General features: G+C 56.7%; 2 protein-coding genes across 3 annotated transcripts in view; one reads left to right on the top strand and one right to left on the bottom strand.

Annotated features, from left to right (window-relative positions):
• Nucleotides 1-16,031, bottom strand: part of BCKDHA (branched chain keto acid dehydrogenase E1 subunit alpha) — an 18,839-nt gene extending 2,808 nt beyond the window's left edge. The window contains exons 1-5 of one of the 2 annotated variants that reach the window (XM_032842001.1): nt 15,912-16,016; nt 7,946-8,128; nt 7,756-7,842; nt 4,009-4,117; nt 934-1,095 (exon numbers count right to left, since the gene is read on the bottom strand). In XM_032842001.1, the coding sequence (XP_032697892.1) occupies nt 934-1,095; nt 4,009-4,117; nt 7,756-7,842; nt 7,946-8,128; nt 15,912-16,016 (646 nt within the window). Of the gene's footprint in view, nt 1-933; nt 1,096-4,008; nt 4,118-7,755; nt 7,843-7,945; nt 8,129-15,911 lie in introns of both variants that reach the window. The other variant, XM_032842003.1, reaches the window with a different exon arrangement.
• Nucleotides 16,032-16,405: 374 nt separating this feature from the next.
• Nucleotides 16,406-24,955, top strand: EXOSC5 (exosome component 5). The gene is made up of 6 exons (XM_032842004.1): nt 16,406-16,661; nt 20,618-20,731; nt 21,223-21,344; nt 22,537-22,677; nt 23,808-23,897; nt 24,603-24,955. The coding sequence occupies exons 1-6, from the start codon at nt 16,526-16,528 to the stop codon at nt 24,693-24,695; spliced, it is 696 nt and encodes a 231-aa protein (XP_032697895.1). The 5' UTR covers nt 16,406-16,525; the 3' UTR covers nt 24,696-24,955.
• Nucleotides 24,956-25,457: the final 502 nt, after the last annotated feature.

Below are 25,457 nucleotides of genomic sequence, written 5' to 3'. Positions count from 1 at the left end.
CCCCCCCCCCCCCCCCCCCCCCCCCCCCCCCCCCCCCCCCCGCGTGCTTCCTGCCTGTGTCCTCCACACAGAAGAGGACTAAGGCGTCTGTCTCTTGCTCACTGTGCCCACATAGCAGGGATTCCAATGTCTGCCGGCCAAGAGGCCTAACAGTCACTCAAACAGAGGGTAAGGGGCCAGGGCCCAGCCTTCTGGAAATCCCACCTACCCTCAGGGAACATGCCACCTCCTCTCACAAAGCTGCCCTGCCCGCCTCCCACCTCAGAGGTGCCAACGGCTCCTTATTCCAGGCACCTGGAGTAAGCGAGCTAAGGCACACAGATGGGCCAGCGACCAGCCCGCTGCTCAGCCCCACGGACACGGCAACGCATGACTCTCGGCCACCCAGGGTCAGAGACAGCCGGAGCCCGGCTGGCCCATGACTGGACCGCAGGCCCAGAGGGCAGGGAGTGAGGGCAGGTTCCGGGGTCTCTATGCTGTGTGGGTGTGGGCCTGGCCCAAGGGCTCTGCTCCCTAAGCGGTCACTTTTGAGCAAAGTGACTCTCACTGCTCTAGGGACTGAGCTTCCAGAGTAAGCTTCAGTGGAGTCAGATTCCGAGGACTGAGGGAGAGCAGGGTCAGGGGCAGGAACCCAGTTCTGCCCAGGGACCCTTTGCAAGAAGCTGGTTCCCGCTCAGTCGCGCGCAGTCGCCGTGTCGGTGAGCAGACTGACGGGACCGGCAGGTCAGGAAACCAGAGCATGGTCATGCCAGCCCCAGCCTGCCAAACCAGAGCCCTCCTCTGGAGACTCCCAGAGAAGTGTCGGTGGTTGGAAAGTCTCGAGCCCGGCACCCCCTCCCCCAGGAGCCCCCGGAAGGGCAAGGACGGAGAAGGGCTGGGCCGCGCCGGGGAGGACGCTGGTGTGCGAGCCCCGAGCCCCCGACGAGTCCTCACCCTGCGGGATCTGCGTGGCCAGCGGAGACGAGATGGTGACGAAGTGGCGCTCCCTGCAGCCGTAGTGCACGGGCATCTGGCGGCCCTTGCCCAGGTCGCTCACGTTGCCATAGCACTGGGCCATGAACAGCTCCAGGGGGTAGTCCCGGTACATGAGCACACCTGCAGGCCGGGGGAGGCAGGGTGCGCGTGAGCCTGCGGCTGGCAAGGGGTCAGAGCGACCCCTGGCCATCCCAGGGCAAGGCCCCTGCCGCCTGGGCTCCAGTCCCCATGGGTCCAGACAGGAACTGGAGTCGGGAAGGGGAAGCAGATTCAGAGGCTCACGGGTTGGGGGGGGGGCGGGTGGGCAGACCACAGAACTTGGGCCTGTCCCGAAAGGGAGGCCTTGTTCCAAACACCCCGGCTGCTCGGAGACACCCGATGGTTCATGGCTCGGTTCTTCAAAAGGCGGCAAAATCTGACTTTTTTTTTTCTTTAAATGAGAAACTATCGATGTTTCAACTCATACATTACTTCCAAAATTGTTACAGGAACCAAATAAAAGTACAGACCGCTAGCCCACAACTTCTGAACTAGAGAGATGATATTTGAACCTGCTCATGGCTGTACTACCCTTTCTTCCAACCAAACCTCGCCACCACACAGAAGCGCTCTGGGTGAAGGGGGCCTGGCCTGCTGAGTCGGACAGGACGGGGTCAAGGTGGTCCTGGGATGAGCAACAACCCACTCTCATTGGCGGATGATCGTCACGCCCACAGCAGAGGGGCCGCGCTGGGGGTTCAAGGACGCCCGTGGAAGCACCCAGAACCTGAGCACTGCAGGGCAGCAGCTGGCTGGTGCAGGCATTTCCAGACCTCCTCCTTCACTGGGGAGCTCTTCCTTCACGTGATGATGTAACCAGGGTCCCACTGCACACCAGCCACCTTTTGCGGCTGTGCCCACGCTCCCTGAAGGACTGCAATACGGATACAACGCTTGGGGCCAGGCGCCTTTCTTTGGAGCACCTTCCAGAGATTAACTTAATCCTCATGACCCCTGAGGGAGGGAGCTTATTCTCCCCATTTACAGATGGGGAAACTGAGGTGGGAGAGCTCCCAGAGCCAGCTCGAGGTCACACCGTAAGGTGGTGGGTGGGGTGCAGGGGGGGCCACACAGAGCTCACCCTTCATGACTGGGGCTACAGCGGGGCTGGGGGGGTGTTTACCAGCTAACGGGGTGCCACCGCCAAGACACCCCACGGTGAGCACTGCCCGGACAGTCAGGTCCCAAGCACGCCCCTGAAGTGGCAGTCAGGGTGAGGGGTGCTGGACAGGATGGCAGCCTTCGCCTTCCATAGAACTAGACGTGGGGTTTCCTGTCACCCACACATACTCACAGGGTGGCCATGCGGTACATAACACAGACCAAAGACAGGGTGCCCAGGTTGATGCAGGATGGAGGGCCGTGGCGGGGGGGGGGTGCTTCTTCACAGCACGAGAAGCCATGGGCAGAGCCAGGAATCCTGGGCCCGGGCGGGCCTGATGCCCCGGAAAACCGCAGGCCCCGCAGCAACTACTGCTCTAGGTGGGAACGTGCTGCCCGTGAGCTCCCTGATGAGGGTCCCTTCCTGCCGGTGCCACGGCCAGCAGGCCACGTACATCCTTGGTTTACACCGAATGGCCCCGCGTGGGCAGCACCACAGAGCGCTCCACCCCTCAGGAGGCTCGTGGCCTGAACCCTGGGCCAGAACCTTCTGGGCTGCCTGCCGCCCGGCTCAGACAGAAAACGTGGCTGTTGGGAGGCTCCTTCCCGTGGATCAGGGCAGGCAAAAGAAGGTATCCAGCACTTAGCACAGCACCAGGGCCTAAAAGAGCTCGGCTGGGAGGGGGGCTGGCTACTGCTCCGAGCGCCCTTGTTCTCCGCACCCCAAAGATGGGGACTGAAAGAGGGGAGCAGCCACCTCAGCGAGGCCGGCCACAGGTCTCCGTGGCTCCCACCCCTCGCGGCTGCCCAGAGGCAGGCTGCCTTCTGCAGGGGCCTTGGCGCGGTAGGGTTCCCTCCTGCAGGGCACCCAGGGCCAGCCCCCCACCCCCACCGTGTGGAGAGCCCAGCGGCTGCCCACGGCTCCACGCCCCTCGCTCGCCCTGCCCGGAGTCCTCACCAGAGAGGCCCCTTCCGCAAAAACAAGCGGGAGGTGGGAGGTGCTCAGCAAATCTGGCAGGGGCCCATAGCTCAGTGTCTGGGGACACCCAATACACAGGACATCTGTCCCCAGACAGCGTGGGGGACAGGGACGGGAGCAGACGGGAATGCCACGCTGCCTGCCCAGCCAGCCTGCCCGCTGCTGAAGAGCTGTCCCAGGTAAGAGCCACCACCAGCAGCCCCCATGCCGGGGCATATCGCCTCCAACTTGGAGCACTTACCCAGTGCCAGACCCTGTGCTGCGGGCTTTGTGTCCCCTGCCCCCTGACTCCCCTCCACAGCCCTTACCCAGTCACTCCTCCATGCTCATCAACCTGCTTCACACCTTCCGTCCTGTCACTCCCTCACTCAGAAGGGGCCAGCCCCGGCTGCCACTGCCAGGGCCTCCTGTTTGCTCTGCCACCTGAAGGACACAGAGCCCAGAGAGGCCAGGGGAGCCCCACACTCTGGATGGGGTCCCCATGTGGGGCCCCTGAGGCCAGGCCTGCCCTGACTGCATGCTGCAGTGCCACAGGGGTCATAGTGCTGGGGTCACAGTGCCATCAGCAGCTCTGTGTTGGAGATCACAGAGCAGAGGCTCACAGAAGGGAAGCAATTTGACCCGAACTTGACAGTGGCAGCCAGCAGAGCACAGAGCGGCCCGAGCACAGGCTCTTCTCTCTGCCTGCCTGGCCTCCAGACGGAGGAAGCCTGCCGCCACACAGCCCAGGACCTGGCTTGGCCCTTTTTTGCTAAGAAAGCTCCCTCTGCAGTTCCTTAATCCTCCCTGGCATCACGCTGCTCCTAGAAGAGCATCTGGAGTAGCTAACACGGGCCTCCCCTAACCGCCCAGAGGGACCGGGCCTGACCTGCCTCCACGGGGACCACAGACGCAGGCCAACACAGCAGACATACCTGCCTCCCGGTACTGGCCAAACACCAGATCCGCGTTGTCTAGCGCCGCTGCGCTCCCCACATGCGTCCCCTCCTCGCCATAGTTGGTCATGTAGAAGGAGATCCGGCCCTGGGGGTGCAGGAGGGCCCAGGGGCCCGGGCTCCATTATGCTGGGCAATGACAGGCAACCATCCAGATAACTGTCCAGCTTCTGGAGACTTCACTCATCCCAGACACACTTCCTGGGCCAGGCCAGGCCGGGGTTCCCACCTTCCGGGAGGAACTGCTAGATGGGTGAGAGGCAGAGCGCCGGGGCTGTGTGGCGGGAGGCCAACGTGTGTTTGCAGCCCACCGCAGAGGGGCAGTAGGGAGAAATGCCTGAGCCAGACAAAGCTGGGGGAGATGCAGGTTTCCAAGGAGAGATAACAGTCGAGGCCAGAATGGCTAGGACAGAAAGTGGGAGGGGTGGGGACAGACCAGGCGGAGAGGGGATACCCAGTAAGGCCGTGAACGACGCAACAGGACTTTACCTTGAGAACTATGCCCACAGCTGTTCCCGGAGCGACAGTTCAGGAACAGCTCTCTGGCTGTCATGTGGGAAATGGATGGTGGCGGCAGGACTGAGTGCAGCCCACCAGGCAAGAGGGGTGGTAGCTGGGCCTGGTCACAGCAGGAGGCAGGCAGAGAAGCGGAGGGGAGAGGCTTAAGCAGAGTCAAAGTGCCAAGGAGTGGCAGACCCTGGCCACACCGACGCCCTGGCTGACTCCCTTCTCCTGAGCCCCCCAACTCTAGAGCCTGGAAAAGCCAAACCTTCTCCCAATCTCCCTTATAGCCAGAGGTGGCCACAGACACAGTTCCAGCCAGAGACTTAAGTGGAAATCTGCTCTGGCTTTCCTGATAAAAGAGATGAGTGTAGCTGGCCCCAGCCCTTCTTCTGCCTGGCACACCGCTGGGAGGCTGGACCTGTGGCAGCCATCTTGCGAAAATGAGGCAACACGTGTGGGATGAAAGCCAACTCGCCCACGATGGTGAAGCAGAAATGCAGGAAATCTAGGCTCCTGGCATGATGCTGAGCAGCAGAATGGATTTCTAACTAAACAGGGAGGGACAAAGTAAAGTAGACGGGAGAAAGCGATGCGAGCGGGAGAATGGAGACAGGGAGGAGATGCAGGCCTCCCGCTTGGGCAGCTGGGTGAATGGTGGCACCCTCCGCTGAGAAATGGCCCGAGAGAGGAAGATGCCGAGGTCAAGTCTGGACAGGCTGAACTTGGTGTGGGACAGCCAAGGCAAGAAGCCAAGTAGATCTGGGGCTAACAGGTGAAGCCTGGCCGGGTATCTGCGGCACCCCTGGCACACAGCCAGGACTAAGCTCCCCGGCACCATGCGTAAAGTGAGAGAGCGGTCAGTATCTGAGGGATGCCCCCGGCCCAGTCCTCATGTGTTCTGCAGCCCAGGCTGTCATGGTGGGAGAACTAGATGAATAAAGCTTTCTTCTAAGTTGGGAGCCAATTAAAAGTTAATTGACCTCCCACAGCCACATGGGCTGATGCTGGGCGCTGGAGGCCTGTCGAGGGGGTGTAGGGAGGAGCTGGAGAGGCCTCCTACCCAGGAAACAGGACTCGGCTCAAGGCAGAGGTCACTGGTTGCCTACCCAGTATCCTACCCCTCTTTGTGCTTGCTAACCGAGATCGCATTCCACAGGCACCAGCTGCCCGCGTGGAAAGACCACATTTCGGCCTCCTTGCAGCTGGGAGCACCGCATGCAGTGTCTCAGACGCTACTGGGTGGGACTGCCTGCAAAGCTCTAGAACAGTGGGCATGAGGAGATAGCTGGGACATGCCATGTCTGACCTGCCACCTTCCTTCCACTTTCCGCCTGGAATGCAGCATGATGGAGGTAGCTCCGGTGGCCATTTGGCTCATGAAGGACCCTTGAAGCTAGAAGCCGAAGATGGGTATCCAGTGACATCATGGGGCCACCATGCTAGCCCCACACCCCATTTTCAGATTTCCTCTATGCAAGATTAAAAGTCCTCCTAATCTGTTTATGCAACTGCATTGGTTTCTGTTGGGATTTGGGGGGCACCTGGGGGAGGTCTGTTACTTAGAGTTGGGCAGAAGCCTGGCTAACATAAGCTGAGCCTTGACACAGGAGTGGATCTTACTGAGGTCTGCTCTGATCCTACTGGCCTCCTCAGCCAGGGGACAAGGTGCTTTGTGAGCTGGGCCTCACAGAATTCCTACCCCTACCGTGCTATCCCCACTTTTTAGCATACTGAAGAAACTGAGGCAAAGCCGGGCGAAATCGTTGTCCGAAGTCCCGGCTGTGACCAGACCCACCTCTCTGGGATTCCAAAGCTCCCATCTGCACAGTCAACTTGGGCAGGGAGGAGCCCAGGCATGTCAAGAGCAGGGGAGGGGTGGCCCGGCCTTGGCGGTAAGGCTGCAGAGAGGGGAGCAGAGAGCCCAGAGAGCCCAGGCCACAGGGGAATGGAGGATAGGGGAAGAGGAAAGGCCAGGCCTGCCCCTGTAGGGTGCGGGGGCCAAGGGAAGTTTCTGGGCAAGTTTCGGGGTAGAGGTACAACCCTAAGTTGGAAAACCCAAAGATAGTAAGTATCCTGTGCGTGGGAGTCTGCTCAGTACTATCTCATAGGCCAGGGGGCTTCATGCTTTAGTCCACAGGATGGCCCAGGGAGGCCCTTGATTCTCAGGCCCATCCCTACTCCTGACCCAGCAGGTGCCGTGGGCACCCAAGGACCCATTGCCCAACATTCATCCCACCTTTCCCACAGGAACCCTGGGCCCTGGGAGGAATGGATTCCACTGCTCTCTTGGATCCTGGGGATGGCACATGGTTCTCCTGGCCAGGGGCTGGCTGAAGGCAGGGTCTGTGACCAAAGCCCAGACCGAGAGCATTAGCCCTGGCCTTTGCTGGAACCTCAGGGAGCAGACATTCTCTTTCCACTGCTAAGCAAAAAGGCTGTGAGCCTGGCAGGATTATGATAGCTAGTATTTACCGAATGCTGGCTAAACACCAGTGTCATTCTTCCTAAGGCCATGACATATGCCACTGGCAGTCCTTAAGGCAACCGGAAAACCCGACAAATGAAGCGACTCCCCCAGGGCACAGCTACAAAATGGCAGAATGAAGACTTGGGTTGTAAAGTCCTGCCCTGGAGCCTGTGCCCTGATCCTCTCTCCGCCATCTATCCTCGAGCCTAGACCTGCCAGATGCAGGAAGCCGAAAGCATGGAAAAGACACCAGGTAAGAGAAACAGGTCTGATAACACCGAGCTCCTGGGATCCGGCCACACCTGAAACAGGACCCTCTGAAAGTGAAGTTACCCGAGTCCATAAAATTGCCTCTGTTGACACTGCTCTGACCAGGTCTCTGTCCACGGCCACAAACACAACTGAGGCTCACAGTCCGTGTGACGCAGGCGCCCAGGAAGCACAGAGGGGCACCCTGGTTTCTCCGGACTGGGAGCTCCCCAGGGGAAAGCCCGTCAGGTCTTCCTGCCGGATCGCCCCCAGCACAGACACGCCCCCGGCCAGGAGCACGGGAGGATCTGGTCCATGCTTCTGCCCTGGGGCAGCACCCGTCCCACACTTCTCCTTCAACGTTCTCTATCCTTGAGAACCTCAAGGACTCTGAGGACCCCAATACAAAGGACCTCCACACCCCCCCCTCCTCGGGAGTCCTCTTCTGGCTCGAACACAGGCAGGGCGACCTAAGGAACCCCCCTCCCCAGGCCGAGCACACGCACCTGGCGCTGGGACTCGTAGAGGATGCGGTCCATGGTGTTGAGCAGAGTCATGCTCCTGTACAGCTTGAGCACCTTCTCCTGGGGCAGCTGCGGGCGGAGCAGACAGACGCGGGGCAGTTGGGACCAGAGAGGAGACAGACAAGGAGCCCAGGCATGGGAGACACAGTGGGGGAAGGAGAGGGCCTCTCACGTGGGGATCCTCGCTGGGGTTGATGATCTGGCCCTGCCGGTCCATGACGCGGTAGACGGGGATCCCAGAGATGACATTGGGCTGGATGAATTCTAGCTTGTCGATGAACTCCGCCGAGGCCCCTGGGAACTGAGGCTTGTCATCCAGGGACGGGAAGTGCTGCTGCTCCTGTCTCTGGGGGAGCTGGGGAGAGAGGAGTGTGGGGGCGGGGGTGCTCATGTCAGGAGCAGCAGAGGCTTTCCTGGCTTGACCTCAGGGCGGCAGGCAATACGGCCTGGTAGTTATGCCCCCCAGACCCCAGTGGGCCCTGTGGCCTGACACACTGAGTACGGATTGCAGCTCCACCACTTTCTTCATGTGTGACCTTGGGCAAGTCACCAGAACTCCTCTGCGTCTCCGTTCCTCATCTGTAAAACTGGGGGGGCAGATACCATATATCGCACAAGGCGGCTGTAAAGATTAAACACCCTGCAGAGCAGCGGTCAGTTGGCTCAAGAACCGGGAGCTGTTCTGTCAGAGGCCCCAATGCCTCACCCTGGCATCCAAAGCCTCTCCAGTCTAACCAGATACCCACATTCACCATCACCCACTGCCACCGCAGGCTCACCCTCCCTCAGTACCCTCCAGCCGGCTGGATGGGCTCTTCACTGCCCCCACACAAACAGGGTGGCCACCCAGGATCAAGGAAGTCTCTGGGGTCTTAGGTGTCAGCCTGCCTGGGTTCAAATCCCTTGCTAGGTGACCAGAGGAGAATGACTTCCCCTCTGCCAGCTGCCCCTTTCTCGTCTGTAAAAGGGAGACCACCTCGTGGAAGTGTCGTGAGGCTTGAACAACATCCTGCACACAAAACTAGTTAACAGAGTACTTGGAAGTCATAGGACAAAGGCTCAGGAAATGTCAACGGTCACTTCTGCCACCACCACACGGCTGCGCCCATCTCTTTATTGACCGTCTGTTCCCCTCTCCCCGCAGCAAACTTCCATGCTTTGATAGCCTCTGTGCTCCTGTCCCAAGCCCCACCCCTCCAGGCCCAGAGACTCCTTCAACAAATATTTGAGCACCTGCTTTGTTCCGAGCCCTGAGCCGGGTTCTGGGGACCTAAGAGAAGCAAGACATCTGTCACTGCTGCCCACTGAGGAAGCTGGCGGCCAAGCAAGTGCGGCTGAGGCTGGGGCTGATCCATCCTTGCCCAAGAGAAGCCTTGAGCATGGGCGAATGGGAAGGAGCCGGGCTTCCCAAGGAAGCAAGCTGAGAGCAAGAGGGAAGTTGGGGGTCAGGGAAGGAGCCCCGGAGGCCAGGGTCACAGAACACACCAAAGACAGAAAGCGAGGGAGGGGATGTCACTTGTGGAAACTGGAAGACGTTGGATGGCCAGAGGAGCCCGGGGGTTGGCAGGCATGGCACCCCCCTCTGCTGGCAGGGAAAACCCGGGAAAAGTCCACTGGGCAGCCTCTGGGTGCCAACCCCATTTCTCAACCTTGACCTGGTCTCAGCACTGCCAGTGCTCCCCTTAAGCAAGCCCTGTCCAGCTGCCGGCAGAGCTCAGCACCCACAATATCACTGGGTCCTCAGCCTGCCTGCTCCTGCCTGAGGAGGAAGCAGAGATACTGGGGGTAACATCACCTGCACCACAGCTACAAACAGGTCAGTCAGCTTCCAAAGCAGGCCGGGCTGACAAGCAGACCCCAAAGCCCTGCTCGTCCCCCCAGCTGCCATGCCTCACCCAGCTTCTGCCCGCCCATCTACAGGGATCATGGCTTTGCCTCCAGGAGGAACTCAACAAGCAACGGGCTGGCTCCCCAACACCCCTCAGGTGCTCGGTGTGCACCCCACTCTCCCTCCTTGAATTGCCTGGCAGAGCAGCCAAGCATCCAGGGGGAAGCATGAGCACGGGGGCGTTTATCTGCGTCTGTGGCTGTGAGGAAATAAAGGAAACGACACTCCCCACGGCAGGGCAGGTCCAGGCGTGACCACAGCGGCAGACTTCCCCTGCTTGTGAGGGAAGCCACTGAACTCGGGCCACCCACACGCCCCCCTCCTGAGCACCCACACTGGCCGGACCTTTCTGTCCCCCACCCCCAGGATCGGCAGTCTGTGTCTGCCTCCCACACAGATCACAAGCTTGGGGAGGGCAGGGAGCACGCTGGGCTCGATTCTCACAGCAGGCACTTGGCAGGCCATTACCAAAGGGACGGAGGGATAAGTGCGTGGGGTTGCTGGCCTTGGAAGCCGACTGATGTGGGTGCCAGGATCTGAGCTCACCACATGGCTCTTTGCAAAACGCCCTGTGCCCGCGAATTTCCTCATGTGTAGAAAGGCTGCACAGGGCTGAGACAGAAAGTTCCTGCCACGAGGGACACAAAGCACATGGATGGGACGCATTCATGAGCTCAAAACTTGTAGAAAGAAAAGCCACCCCAAAACCTTGGAAGGGTTGAAACGGGAAACAGAAAATGGCTGGCCCTTCGGGAAGAGGACAAGGAAGAGCTGGGGAGAAGGTCTGGCAGCAGGGCACCCTGGACAGTAACAGCAGGCGGTGGAACAGGCCGGCTGGGGGTTTGGGGCTGGCAGGGGGCAGAGGACGAGGTCACAGGGCTGAGAACAGACTGGGCTGTCAGGACAGGGCTCTGCCTGCCTCTGGAGGCTGAGCAGCGGCCATCGGGGCACCCTGGCACACCCCACACTGGCCTTGCCTTGTGGGGCAGAGGGGAAGGACTTCCTTCCTGGGCCTGTGATGCTGGGGTGCAGACCCCAAGGCTACTGTGCTGACTGGGTGAGTGGCCAGCCCAGAGGAAATGCCCCCGTCCCCAGGGGAGGAGTGTAGAATGGCCTAAGGAAGGATGTGACTCCACCCTCTTTTTCTTCCGACTAGGGGGAGGAGGGGGATAGGTTTGCGGTGGTGGCCGGTAACTTACAATGGCCGCACAAAGCCTGGCTCCAGCCACACAGGAAACAGAGGCCTGCTCTGGAGGGTCGCATGGCCCAGCAGGTACTCGATGCCTGGCCCCCTGTGGAGCCACTCCCTCTGACCACAAGGTTAATTAAGACTCCCCTCAGAGTGGACTCCAGCAGGTAGCTACTAAATGGCACCCCACCGGGCCCTAAACTGGCTGAAGATGAGAGGGGCGGCCAGGTGACCAACAACGAACACGCGGGTTACAGGCTGCAGCAGGCGCCAGGTGGGCGCCCACTAGGCTGGGGAGAAGAAGGGACTCCAGTGCTAAAAGGCTTGGTCGGGGCTCTGTCCCTATCCAGCGACGCCACCAGGTCTCCCTGAACCAGTGTCCCCTTGTGGAAAGGACAAGAACTGCTACTCCACAGGCCCAGGGTGAGATGGCTTTAGGGGGATCTTCTGCGACCAGCATCAGAGGGAACAGGAGGGAAAGCTTTCTGGAGAAGGGGGAATTACACCGAGACCTGCTGAACCAGCAGGGGCGAGGCAGGCAGAGGCTGGGGGAGGAAGGCACCAGTCCCTGGCAACCAGCAAGGCCAAGGTGAGAGGAGAGAGCAGAGAACAAATAAGGCTGCAACACGTTAGGAAAGAGAGTTGATACCATGCGCTTCCCCACCTTCTCTGAACCCATGGAGAGGGCAGGACCGTCTCACTTCAGGCCTGGGGGCTGGGAAGGGGGAGTGACTTTTACAGAGCTGCCCAAGGAGGCTGGAGAGAAAGGGGTGGTCTGGCCGTGGACAGTTCTGTGGATGCTGCCAATGGGCTGAGTCCTCTGTATCGTGAAGGCCACGGAACACAGGCGCTCTGGCAAGCACGATGCGGCCCGGGGCACTGCTAGCCGGAAGTTCTGAGGGAGGACACCCTTTCTGACCAACCCAGACTTACTGTCCCGGGAGAAAAACTGTAGCCTCCCCACTTCTTGAGATCCTACCGAGTACTCTGGACAGGTGCCTCCTAAGGACCATTGCTTTCATCTTCACGTCTCTCTGAGGGAAGTGCCATCGCTGTCCCCGTTTTACAGATGGACACTGGTCAGGAATGCTTCTCCCAGGAAGCGGCCGGTCAGCTGACACCTAAAGGATCATATTCCCACAAAGGCCTCCAGGTAGAAGGAGCTCATTCAAGGGAGGGCAAAGGGGCCCACGGGGCTGAAGGGCAGGGAGGGAAGGGCGTGGTGGGGGCTGGGGCGCGCCCCCCACAGCTTCTCATCAGCCCCTAAGGCCCCAAGCAGAAGCTGCTGATACACGCCGAGGCCAGACCAAGCGTGATGCTAAAGACTTGAACGGAAGCCCTACTGCTTCTCCTAGCAGCCTGGTACTATGGAGAGACACTGGGCTTTATGGTCCAGAAACCCCAGTTCAGACCTCACCTCCCCAGGCCTGTTTCCCCACTCATGATAGGAGAAAACTGCCAGTACCTTGCAGTGTGGCTGTATTAGACAGAATAATGGAGTGAGTTGGTGACGTAACTCCTAAGTGCTTCCTGATGTGAAAATTGAGGCCTTGGACCTCAAGCCACCAGCCAAGAGGGCAATGGACCCCTATGGTGAGGAGATAAGCAATGCCCATCTCCATTCGTGCCTCCACGCACACTGGGCACCGCCGCCTGGAGAAGGCACATGGGGCCCTGGGGCCCCGACAGTCAGAGAAACAACGTCGCTGATGATCCACACAGAACGAGCTCTAGGTCTTTCCTCCCTCCCAGAGGAGGGACTAAGTCACCCCACCTGCTAGGCTCACAGAAATGAAGTGACTTGGCTGGGGTCCCTCTTGCTTCTTGGGGTGGTGGCTGAGAAACCAGCTTAGGACTCCCTGACAATTAAGTTTCCTTTCTCCTCTTCTCCCTGAGCAGTAAAATGTCTGCTATCACCTGCCTGGAGGCAGGGGAATCAGACAAACACCTCCTGAGCAACAGGAACACTGTGAAAAGAGAGGCAAGCAGGCAGAGATGAAGTCAGGTAGCCCGAGCCTTTCCCCCAACCACCCACCTATCAGGTGCAACACAGCCCCTCCAACCTCCCCCAAAGCAGGATCTCTGCACTTGGCCCTGCACCACCATCCAATATGGCAGCCACCAGCTACCTGCGGCTATCTAAACTGATTAAAATTACATAAAATGAAAACTTCAGTTCCTGGGCCATACTGATCACACTGAGAGCTCAGTAACCAAGTGTAGTCAAGTGGCTACTGTACTGGGCAGCACAGACCTAGCACACCATCACTACTGCAGAATGTTCTAGTAGACAGATCCTGGTCCGTAATCTTCTTTGACTAGAAGGCGCCTGGGTGGCTCAATCAATTAAGTGTCTGCCTTCAGCTCAGGTCATGATCCCAGAGTCCTGGGATTAAGCCCCCGAATCAGGCTCCCTGCTCAGCGGGAAGCCTGCTTCTCCCTTTCCCACTCCCCCTTCTTGTGTTCCCTCTCTCTCTCTGTGTCTCTCTGTCAAATAAACAACAACAAAAATTGTTTAAAATATTGTTTGACTAAATCCCACTACTCTTTCCCTTCTCTCAAAAATGGTCTCCTTTTTAATCTTAGAAAATACAAGTGGGAGAGGGACGCCAGGCTGTTCAGTAGATAGAGCATTCAACTCATGATTTCTGGGTTGTGAGTTCGAGAGCCACCATTAGGTATAGAGATTACTTTAAAAATTAAAAAAATTAAAAAATAAACAAGTGAGAGTAATAAAAGTGGGGAAAAGCAAGCAAGGACTATACAAATACATAAACTTAAAAATACACAAATAGGGACTCCTGAGCTGCTCAGTTGATTAAGAAGCTGCCTTCAGGGAGCCCCTGGGTGGCTCAGTGGGTTAAAGCCTCTGCCTTCGACTCGGGTAATGATCCCAGGGTTCTGGGATCGAGCCCCAAATCGGGCTCCCTGCTCACCAGGGAGCCTGCTTCCTCCTCTATCTCTGCCTGCCTCTCTGCCTACTTGTGATCTCTGTCTGTCAAATAAATAAATAAATGAAATCTTTAAGAGAAAAAAAAAAGAGAGAGAGAGAGGAAAAAGAGAGAGAGAAGCTGCCTTTGGCTCACGTCCTGGGACTGAGCCTTGCATCAGGCTCCCAGCTCAGTGTGAGAGCCTGCTTCTCCCTCTCTCTCTGCCTGCTGCTCCCTCTGCTTGTGTCCTCTCTCTGTCAAATAAATAAATAAATAAAATTTTAAACGCACAAATAAAACATAAATACTATGAAAGACTCCCTCCAAAAAAATCTCCCTTTCACATCACCCACCAAAAAATGAAGGAGGAGAGTCAAGAGGGAAAAGCAGCAGGGAGTCTGAGCCTGGAATGAAGCAGATTTAATCAGCCATAAATGACCTTTCCCTGCTTTCTGCCCTACCCACCTCCCGCCCCACAGGCCCAGCCAATGGACTCTTGGGACTAGGATCAGCCGCATAGGATCTGATTGCTCCAAAAACAGCCACAAAGAACAGCCCAAACACAGGAAGCTGCCCCACCCCCAGCCTCCTCCAGAAATCTTTCCAGAATTACCTGCTTCAAGTGTCTCCTTTTCCTATCTATGTCCCCTCTCCTTATGCCGGGCCCACCCTCTTCACCCTCCTCCCCAGCTTCTCTCCTTACATAGAGTGTCCTCCTACAGATTCTTTCTTTCCTAAAGGATTAGGGATCAGAGGGCCAGACTCAACCCCAGAAGATCTGAACAGTTTTCCTTCCAAGGGCCTTCACCAATCCAGGTCCTGCCAAGGTCACCTCCTTTTTTCTTCTGATCTCCAAGGTCAGTTTCTGTCCCTTCCCTCCACCCTCACTTTCAACAGTGACCAACATTCCTATTGCTCTTATCAAATATCAGGTCCAGTTCTCACTTTACATTTTTTAATTTTACTACAACCCTACAAGGTAGTCAGTTAGCATTTTAAAAAGAGGAAAATGCACCCCTCTGTAGAGGTCCAGAGGAGCAGTCCTTTGCCCAAGGCCACATAGCTGGAAAGCAGCAGGGATATGAACTCACCTTCCAAAACACCATTCTCTCTGATCTGTGAAATTTAAGTTCATGGCTCTTCCCACAGCCCAGTGCCTCTCTTACCAAACTTCCAGCTAGACTTCTGCTGTGTGAACTTACCGTTAGCAGCATCAACCCAAGAGGATTCCAACCCTTTTGATAAGAATTAAGCATTTCTTGGGGGCACCTGGGTGTCTCATTCAGTTAAGCATCTGCCTTCGCTTAAGCGGCTGCCTTCCAATCAGGTCACGACGGAGTCCTAGGATCAAGCCCCAAACCCGGGAGCCTGCTTCTCTCACTCTGCCACTCAACCCAGCTCATGCTCCCTCAACCTCCCTATCTCGCTCACTCTCAAATAAATAAATAAAATCTTAAAAAAAAAAAAAAAAAAAGAATTAGGCATTTCTCAAATGTTACTCAGAAATGTGGGCAGGGTGCTTCTCCGCCTGGACCTCTCTAGCTCTTTTTCCCCAGCAAATTTTTATACCTTATCTCCTCTGTTGAGTGACCGAAACAGACAAGGTCCTTTTTCTGACATTCGATCCAGGACACAAGATCAAACAACTTTGTTACGCAATTCATTTTAAAATCAGAACAGCAGTAAAGGAACAAAGAAATGCAGGACACTTTAAAAGCCCGCGCCGGAGAACCCTTTCTCTTTTGTTCTCCTTTTTGAAGGGGCAGAGGGAATCTTTACCAAGAAGAAAGTCTCTCCCTGGGCAGTTTCACTCTCCAATGCCTGCGAGGAAATGTTTCGCCTTCCTCCCGTGTCCCGGGTCCACGCGGCCTCCCGTGGGGATGAGTAGCAACTAAAAAGGAATCCCTTCCCTCTCCCCAAATTGTCTCCCTCCCTCCGGGCCCACGAAGGAGCTGCCTCACTTCTCTCCTGAGGAAGTGGAAGTGCTTCCCGAGTGTCCTCTCCGAGTAGTCCTCTCAGCCCCTGTCCCTTCTGTGACAGCCCCCTCTTCACTCCCTGCACAGACCCCCACGTGGGAAGACGGTGTTGACATCCCTATTTTCCCTCAGGGAAAACTTCCCCAAGTACTCACAGATCTAGCCAGGCCCCGAGCCCCAGACCGCCGCAGGAGCAGGCCAGCCTGGCCCAAGCCTCGACTTGAGCCCCAGACTCTCGCTGCCGCAGCCGCCACCGCCATTTTGGCTAACAACCCCACAGCGCTCCGCCCCTCTCCTCAGCTAGGCTGGGGGCTGCCCCTTTATGAACCTGATTCAACTGCTAGCACCGCGCTGCCAAGAAACCACAAGCTACTAATCCTGCGATCTCTAGGGCACAGGTATGGAAGGGCCAAACAATCTAGCTTTCCAAAATCACTCTGACCGGCTCATCTTAGTTGTTTCTGGAACAGGCAAAGAGGAGGACAACCTGACCGGAGCCCCAGAGCTTTAGGGCCCGGGGCCTCGGGTAGGATGAGCCCACGCCAATGCCCGCCCCCTCTTCTTTACTCTCCAATGGCATTCCTGGACTTGCGGGGCGGGAGTAGGAGGAGCCAGATTGTTAGTAAACGCGGAGCCACGTGCGCGCGCGGGTCCTGGCAACCGGAGCGGCGCGTGCGCAGTGGATACGCAGCCTGTACGCAAAGGCGCGCTTTAGGGCGGAAGCGGGAGTCCGCGGCTGCACGTGGGCTCTGGGGCGGTGGAGGGGGAGATGCAGGCTGACGCCAAGATCCGCACCGAGTCCGGGACAGAGTCCGGCCCACAGGGCCCGAACTGTAGCTTCCGGCACTTCGCTTGTGAACAGAACCTACTGTCTCGGCCTGATGGCTCTGCCTCTTTCCTGCAAGGTAAGAACTTAACCTAGGTAAATAGTGCCCGAGCCAGGTTCGCCACGTTGTATTTGTTCTAGAAGGTCACATTGCATCATGGAAAGGAGTGCCACCAGCTGATAAATGTCCCTCCTAGACTGGTGCAGTTCCTTTTACCCCGGGAGATACTACCGGATATGCCGGAATAATGTTCTCTCTTCCTCCCGACTACAAGAGAGACAGTCGGTATCCCCACCCTCGCAAATACTCGGTTGGAAGAGGGGCAGATCACCACTACCGGCCTCATTACTCTCTGGACGGTAGGATGTCTTCTCCCCAAGTAAATACTTTCAGATTTGAGAGTGATGTCCCCCTTCCTCCCGACCAGTGGGGTAAATATCCCTTTGACTCTGATACACATCTCTCCGTATGAGCCTCTCATATGGAGTTTGGGGCAGGTCTTACCTGCTGGGTAAATATCGCCTTCCCCTAGCCATATACATCTCAAATTAGACTCAACTCCCTGACCCAGGTAAGTATTCCTCTGGAGATAGGCCTAATGCTTGTCCCCATAAATGCTTCAGTTTCCTCACTAGGGGTATTGTCTTTTACCCAGGTACAAAACCTGTTTTCATTAGTTTCTTCATTGAACACACATGTATTTGTGCTAAGTACTGTTCTGAGCACTGGGAATACATTGATAAAAATACATATATTTTTTAATTCCTGACCTAACATTTTATGTTCTGGTCAGGGAGACAGACCAAAGATAACTAAGTAAAATATACAGCAAAACGCTATGGAGAAAAATATAGTAGGGAAGGGAAATAGGGCCTGCCAGAGAGGGTTGACCATCAGCAGGATGGTCAGGAAAAGCCTTGATGAGATGGTAAAGGTAAGGGAGCAACCTGAAGATTCCAGGAGGAAAAACATACCAAGGATGGAGAACAGCGAGGACAAAGGCCCTGAAGGAAGGATCCTCCTGGTGTGTTTGAGGGATAGTCTGGAGACAGTGTGGCTGGAGCAATGAGGAGGCTGGGGAGAACCAAGGGGGATGGCATGTCATTTGAGGCCTGGTGAATGAGCTATGGGCCACTGCTCCCAAGTTTTGCTCAGAGTGGTGGCATGATCTGAATATATTTTAACAAACTCTCTCTGGCTGCGGTGTTGACTATAGAGGTAGGAGAAAGAAGGGGAGATGGTGGTAGCTCAGACCAGAGTAGAAGCAGTGGAGATGGTGAGATTAAGGGTGTATATTGAAAGTAAAACTGATATGGGGTGCCTTGGTGGCTCAGTGGGTTAAAGCCTCTGCCTTTGGCTCAGGTCATGATCCCAGGGTCCTGGGATGGAGCCCCGCATCAGGCTTTCTGCTCAGCAGGGAGCCTGCTTCCTCCTCTCTCTCTGCCTGCTTCTCTGCCTACTTGTGATCTCTGTCAAATAAATAAATAAAATCTTAAAAAAAAAAAAAAAAGAAAAGAAATTAAAACTGATAAAAATCTGCAGATGGTTCAGTATTGGCGTGTAAGAAGGAGAGGGATAACACCAAGGTGTTTTTTCCCAATCAGCTGTACTGAGAGAATTTGAGGAGTTTATTTTGGAACAGTAAGTTTGCAGGGCCTGGTAGACATCACAGCGACCATATGGAAAGGGCAGTAGGACCTACAAGTCTGCAATTCAGAAGAGAGACCCCATCTGGACATACAATTTGGAATTCTCCGACTATAGATGGTATTTCATTGGATGAAATCACTTGATGAAAACAAGAAAACGAGCGTAGACGGAAAAGAGAAGAAGTCACAGGACTCGACCTTGTTCCTCTAACCTGTGAGAAGCTAGGAGAAGAGAGAAGAGAGGTCAGGAAGGTAGGAGGAAAACCAAGAGAAGCCACTGACTTGGGGCCTGGAGAAATGTTGTAAGGGCCCACCAGCTGCATCCGTCCTCCAGAGCTGTGGCTGGATGGTCTGGACGTATGTCATCCCTGACGCTGTCAAGAGCTGCTCTGGTGGGGGCGGAGAAGAAAAAGCAAGTTAGAGATGTGTCTTTAGGAGCTTTGCTGTACAGGGCTCAGATACATGGGGGAGGAGTTGAAGATGGATGTGGGTCCAGAGAAGAGAGAATTGCAGGAGCCACGTCCGTGAGAACGTGACAGGGAGGGTCTGCCTGGGTTCATGGGGGCCACAGGCAGGTCCTCCAGAGTAACAAGAACGAAGACCACCATGTGGATCTCGTTCTGTGTGGTTAAGTTCCCCTCTGAGGGCAGATTCCCCGGGAGCTGAAGAGAATCCCTGCAGCCTCCTCCCTCCCCAACCCAGGAAACGTGACCGGATTCTGGGGACTTTCCCAGGCCCTCCCTGAGACTTAGCTCTGCTGCTTGATTCACATGCCTGGAGTTTCTTCCACATCAGAATTATTGAGGAGGGTAGCCCCTCCCGTGCTCTTAAACTCCTACCCATGCAGACCATGGAGAGTGTGTCCCACCCACTTATGTCCTCCACGGGTTGTTAAATAGGTAGAGTCCCAGAATGCACCTTGCACCTGCCAAGGCTGTCATCACGTGTCTCCCCCCGCCACCCCTCCCCCCCCACCCCAGGCATTTGTAACCACTGTGGGGATTCCGTGTTCTGTGTTTAGAAGCCTGTGCTCCCACTCTGTGTTGCCCACTGCAGACTGGGCCCAGCTGCACGCTGGAATGACCCGTGGAGCTCGGATGCTCCCAGTGCCCGCGCCCCACCCCAGCAGTTGAGTTAGGATCCCTGGGGGAGGGGCTGGGTGTCAGGATCTTCTCATGCTCCCGGGTGATTCCAGTGTGCAGCCCGAGTTGAGAACCACTGCTGTGTTCCGTAGTCTTTTCTTTTTTAATGGAATAGAGTAGGGCGCCGGGCTGGCTCTGTCAGTCCGAGGTGCGTGCAACTTTATTCCAGGGTGGTGAATGCGAGCCTCATGTGGGGTGTGGAGATCATTTAAAGATAAAATCTTAAAAGTAAACTTAAGTAAAAAGTAAATTAACTGGAATAAAGTAGAAGGCGTCAGAGTGTGTCAGCAGCAAAGGTAAGAGTTGTTTAGTGAGGCCTTTGTTGTGTTTACACATACAGACGTTTGCATGAGTTTGGAGTGGTGCCCATGAAATGTATTTTTATCTTGGGACTTACAGCGAGAAAGGTTTGGAAGCCACGGGTGTAGTCCAGCCTCTTCATTTTGCTGATGGCAAAACGGAGGCTGGGAGAAGTGAGCACCATCAGCCAAGTTTACAGGGCCAGCAGGAGGCAGACAGGACTAGAAGCCAGGCTTTTTTTTTTTTTTTTTTTTTTTTTTTTTTTTTTTTTTTTTTTTTTTTTTTTAATTTATTTGACACAGAGAGAGAGAGAAAGAGCACAAGCAGGGGGAGCACTAGGCAGAGGGAGGGGGAGAAGCAGACTCCCCGATGAGCGGGGAGCCCAATGCGGGACTCGATCCCAGGACTCTGAGATCATGACCTGAGCTGAAGGCCAACTGGGCCCCCCAGGCGTCCCAGAAGCCAGGCCTTTATTCCCAGGTCTTACCTCCCTGGCCACTGTTCGTGCCACTCAGGACCACTCCCAGGTTATGTCTCACTTTCTCAGAGGTCCCGACTGCTGCAGAGCTGGGGGACATGAGCCTGAGGGAAGACAGGTTGGAGGAAGCTTTGGAAGGAGTTGAGACCGAGTGCAGTAAGGGGGAAGAAGGTTAGCTCATGGGAAGAACTTCCTGATCAAGTCAACAATAGCTAAAGTTGGTCATGCGGTGGGCATGTGCCAGTGTCCGCAGTGGCTTATGTGGATTACCTCACCTAATCCTCACGGTGCCGTGAGAGAGGCGCCATTATCATCCCCATTTCACGTAAGGAAGCACAACAAATGCTCAGAGAATCACTGCCGGCAAGTGGTGGGCTGGACCGGGAGTGACAAGGGGCTTGGCGCTTCACTGGGACCCCCAAGGAAAGCAGGATGTGCCTGAGGCCTCCTCTGCTGTCTTCCCAGGGGATACATCCGTCCTGGCAGGCGTGTACGGGCCAGCCGAGGTGAAGGTCAGCAAAGAGATCTTCAACAAGGCCACCTTGGAGGTGATCCTGAGGCCGAAGATCGGGCTCCCTGGTAATCGGGCCCAGCAGGATCTCTAGCTTCTTCCTCGCCACTGTCCTGGGTGTCCTCTCTCCCTTCTCCCCGCAACCCCAGCTCTTGGTGTCTCCCCCCAACCTTTGTATGTCCTACCTCCTCTTTCCTGGGTCCGTCTCCCCTCCTTTCCACTAACCTGTTGTTCCACCAGGTTACTCCCTCACTCCTGGGGCTGGGTTCACGGGGATGGGAGTGGGCAGCAGCAGGGGACAAGGGAACTCTGGGGTTTTACTCCCCCAAGAGGCTCCCTTGCTGGATGCCGGAGGGGGCAGGGGTGAAGTGGGTATCAGTCAGGCCCTGCCCCCTTCCCACTGGGGATCCTTTGTCATCCATGCAGGGTCCTGCACCAACCCTGGCGGACACAGGCAGGCCCTTTCCAGAGGGCTTGGGTGGGGCACATGGAGGAAGGTGAGCCAGGTGGAAGGGAAGAGGCTGACAGCCCCACCCCACCCCACCCCTGATTTCCCCAGGCGTCGCGGAGAAGAGCCGGGAGCGGCTGATCAGGAACACGTGTGAAGCTGTGGTCTTGGGAACACTTCACCCCCGCACCTCCATCACTGTGGTGCTGCAGGTTGTCAGCGATGCTGGCTCTGTATCCTTTCCCCCAGGGCTGCCGCCTCCAGGAAGTCCTCCAGAAGCTCACTGATGGCCTCCCTCTCTCTGTTACCCGTAAGGCCTCAAAACACTTGACAGTCACTCACTTGTTGAAGAACAGCAGACACAGCTTGAGCGCTTACCCCATGTCGGGCACTGCTCTGAGTGCCTGACTTGTATTAACTCACTTAAATCCTCACAGCACAACGAACAGGTGCCACTATAATCCCCATGTTCCAAATGGGGAAACTAAGGCACAGCTAGGTCAATTCCTTTGAGCCCAAGCCATCTGCTCCCAGAGCCCAAAGGCTCCTGGCAGATGGGTGTTCTTGTGCTCCCATGTTGGAGGTGAGGAAGCAGGCCCTGAGAGGGAACGTCGCTTGCCCAGGGTCACACAGCTGGAAGGCAGCATTGGCAGAACTGCAGCCCAGGCCTGACTGCCTGCAGAGCCTGTGCCATTGGCCTCCACTCTGACCAGGGGTGATGCTAGGGCCGTCCTGAGCAGGCAGAGTAGTTAGGTCAGCAGCCTGGCCTAGAAAGATCCCGGTGGTTTGGTGAGAGGTTGGGGCCAAGGACCAGAATTGGGCATTTCTAGAGGGGCTTCCTAGAAGGGAAGTAATAGAGGGACAGTGGCGGAGCTGGGACTGACTGACCCTGAAGCTAAACCCTTAGCCGCTGTGATGGGGCTGGGGACAGAAACTAGAGGAAACAGGCAGGACTGGCTGTCTGGCTCCTGGCCCGGGCTTGCATCTGCCATGCTACAGCCAATCCTCTCCGCTAAAGATGACTGCTCCTCCCTCTGTCACCTCGTGGTGGCTACCTCCTGGTCCCCAGGCTTCAGGCCTGGCCCTTCCACTACCTCCTCATGTGATTGTGGGAGGTTCTTCCCCTCCTGCCCTCAGTTTCCTGAAGGTGCTTGGCACGTGCTTCAGGACAAATCTGTTGAGTATCATCAGGACCCCTGATTGAGGTTCAGAGAGAGTAAATCAATTGCTCAAGCTCACACAGCTGAGAGGTGCCAAGAGCAGGTCAGGACCCCAAGGCTGCTTGGTCCCAAAACCCCTCAGAAGCACTGTGTCCTGCTGCCTCCCTGTGATCAGTCAGTGGAATCGGCCACAAGCACTGGCAGGGTGCTCTGCAGGCCACCCCCATCGCGGGAATGCTTCTTAACCCTGCCCTGTGGCACCCAGCTCCTGGCCTGTTGCCTGAACGCCGCCTGCATGGCATTGGTGGACGCGGGGGTGCCCATGCGGGCCCTCTTCTGTGGCGTCACCTGCGCTCTGAACGCGGATGGGACCCTTGTGCTGGATCCCACGGCCAAACAAGAGAAGGTAGGTCTGAAGGCCGGGGCGGTGAACGGCTGTGAGCAGACACTCCTCCTCTCGGCCTCGCTTCCCTGAAGCAGTTGGCTCTTATCACGTCGGTCCCGGTTGGCAAGCCCTGGTCTGTTCATCAGCACAGGTGCTAGAACCTCAGCTCAGACCCACTTAAGTGGAAAGAGAATATAACAGTGGTCCAGCTGGAGCCAGGGTCTCAAACACCGTAAGGATTTCCTCATCTGGCTTCTCATTCTCTGCAGTCTCATGCATTTTAGTTCTGTTCGGTTCCATTCGCTAGCCAGCATCTTGCCCAAGGCTGGGACCAGCCCCTAGAACTCCATGCTTTCCTCACCAGCTCAAGTTCACAGCACCCAGGGTTCTGGCTCTTCCCAGGTACTCACCCTGTACTGTGATGGATGCATCCCATCAGGAAAGCCGAACACGCCTGAAGTATTTCAGACAGAATTTCCTGCACGAAATGGGTCAGAATCTTGTTGGAAGAGCCAAAGGGGCAAACAGGAAAGAGGGCCATACCCAGAGGCTAGCGGCCTATAGGGTGCTCGCCCTCTGCACTGTTGGGAGAGGCTGTCAACAGTTGGGTCTGGGCACTCACAAGGCGTCCTGGCTTGGCCTTGGCAGCGGAAGTCTGGAGACAGCCTCCTCCCCTCCCCTCCAGCCACCTCCCCTCCACAGCTACTGCGGGAACTGCCACAGCCCCTGCTTCTGTCAAGAGTGAGGACAGGACACAGCCCTCCCTCCCTCAGCCTCTCCCCCAGATTATTGGGGGCACCTAACCAGGAGAGTCCAGGGAGTGTGGGAAACAGTCTGCCAGCTTCCAGCCCTGGTGGGACAGAGGTGGGAAGGGGAGCGGGAAGCCGAGAAGTACCCGCTGATGACTGGCTGTGCAGCTGTCCCCTGTTGGAAGCCCCTGTTGGAAACATGCAGGTGACATCCGGGGGTGGGAAGCAGTTCCACAGAAGGAAGGCCCAAGGGCACTGCCCCAGGAAGCAGGTGGTGCACAGACAAAACACCTCCACCTGATACCCTAGAGACTGCGGGCTGGGGGAGGGGCACGTTCCCTCCTTGGGGCCGGCTGAGACTGCCCGATGCAAGAGTCTAGGCATCCTACCCCTCATCCCTAGGAGGCCCGGGCTGTCCTGACCTTGGCGCTCGACAGCGTGGAACGGAAGCTGCTGATGTCCACCACCAAGGGACTCTACTCCGATGCTGAGGTACTGAGGGTGACCAGATCCCTCCCTCCTGGTGTGAGGTCTTGTCGGGACCCTGGGAGGTGGAAGGAGAGCCCCTTCCTTATATCCTTTCTGTGTGTAGAAGGCGTTTTCAAACATTGTAGGCACAGAAACCCTTGTGGGAATTTGAAAGGGAAGCCCCAGTCACGAGAGCAGAGAAGGAGAGCACCTCAGGTTGAGATCGGGAGGTGAGGCATCTCCTGCTCAGAGCCGCACACTCCCAGAATCCCGGTGCTCTGCTCTCCCAGACCACTTCGACCTGTTGCTCCTGTGAGCCTAGGAATGTGTGGTGCATCCCAGATTCCACAGCTTCCAAGATGATCTGGCATCATAGGGCTGGTAGCTCAAAAATTCTGTATCTCCAGCTGGAGTTGGGCCAGGCTGAGGCCTCTCGCAGGGGTCAAGATGCCTGATCCCACCTGTCCACACTCCCAGAGCTACCAGAATTCGATCCCTGAAGTCCTCCCCTTTTTCTCAGTTCCGCCTCTCAGAAAGAGCCCACCAAATGGGGAAGAAAGAAGGGCCTTGGAAACAATCCCCTGGCCACTTGCCTCACTGCAGGGGAAGCAGGAGGTCTGGGGGCTCCAGGAAACAGCCGGGGTCAGGGCAGGCTGTGGGGTCGGTGGGGGTGGGGGGGGTGCGGGAGCAGGGAGGTCCCAGTACCACCAGCTCTCTCCCCGCCTCCAGCTCCAGCAGTGCCTGGCTGCGGCCCAGGCTGCCTCACAACACGTCTTCCGCTTCTACCGGGAATCGCTGCAGAGGCGTTACTCCAAGAGCTGAGACAAGCTAGGGCAGGGCGTCCTTCCCGCCGCCACCGCCGCCACCCACTACCTCCATGGAAAATAAACCAGCAGCTGGCCTCGCCTCTCAGTCCCTGTGCACCTGGATGAGCTTGTGGACCTTGGGGCACGGACCCATCCTGGCCCCCCAGGAAAGCATTTCTGACCTGGGAACCCCTCCCATCCCCACCTGCCAGTCCAACAGATACCTGTGAGGCGCCCGCTGTGTGCAGTCCTGCTGGGTGCAAGACTCCAGGGTGAATGACGGCCCACCCCCCCTTGAACTCCCGGATTCAAGGAGCAGTAGGGTGAAGGGGAAAGAAAATCGGTGTTGGTCGGGTGGTGGTGAACGCTAAGAAGGAAGCAAAAAGCAGGGAGGAGGGGTTTGGGGAAGACGTCTGGGTGGGGTGGGGTGAGGTGGGGGTGCGTGTAAGGGAAGTCCTGGGAGGAGGCCTACAGGACATGCAGCACCAGCAAGGCTTCCCTGGGGCTCCTGTGATGGCGGCTGGAGCAGCAAGATGGGTCAGGGACAGAACAGGCACAGTGGTGAGGGTTTGTGGGTCTTGGCATCTCTGTCCTAACCTGAAGAAACGAATTCAGAAGCCAGTGAGCTGCCCCATGTCACCAGCTAGTCCGTAATGGGGCAGGGTGGCCTCAACCCTGGAGTCTGGGGAGACACCAGCACGGTCCTGACTGCAGTTCCCCACTTGTAACCAGAAGTGTCTGGGGCCCATTTCTTCTCAGTGGGTGGTAGCACCCTCCA

Source organism: Lontra canadensis, unplaced genomic scaffold, assembly GCF_010015895.1.
Source record: "Lontra canadensis isolate GAN:19392208 unplaced genomic scaffold, GSC_riverotter_1.0 scaffold125, whole genome shotgun sequence".
Classification (NCBI taxonomy): domain Eukaryota; kingdom Metazoa; phylum Chordata; class Mammalia; order Carnivora; family Mustelidae; genus Lontra; species Lontra canadensis.
This window is presented reverse-complemented; position numbering and strand designations above follow the sequence as displayed.

Excerpts from the sequence above, each read along its gene's own strand:
- EXOSC5 (XM_032842004.1), top strand. The coding sequence starts at position 16,526 with ATGCAGGCTGACGCCAAGATCCGCACCGAGTCCGGGACAGAGTCCGGC. Across the intron at positions 20,732-21,222 it reads GCCGAAGATCGGGCTCCCTG|GCGTCGCGGAGAAGAGCCGG; the intron begins GTAATCGGGCCC and ends TGATTTCCCCAG. Across the intron at positions 21,345-22,536 it reads TTGTCAGCGATGCTGGCTCT|CTCCTGGCCTGTTGCCTGAA; the intron begins GTATCCTTTCCC and ends TGTGGCACCCAG.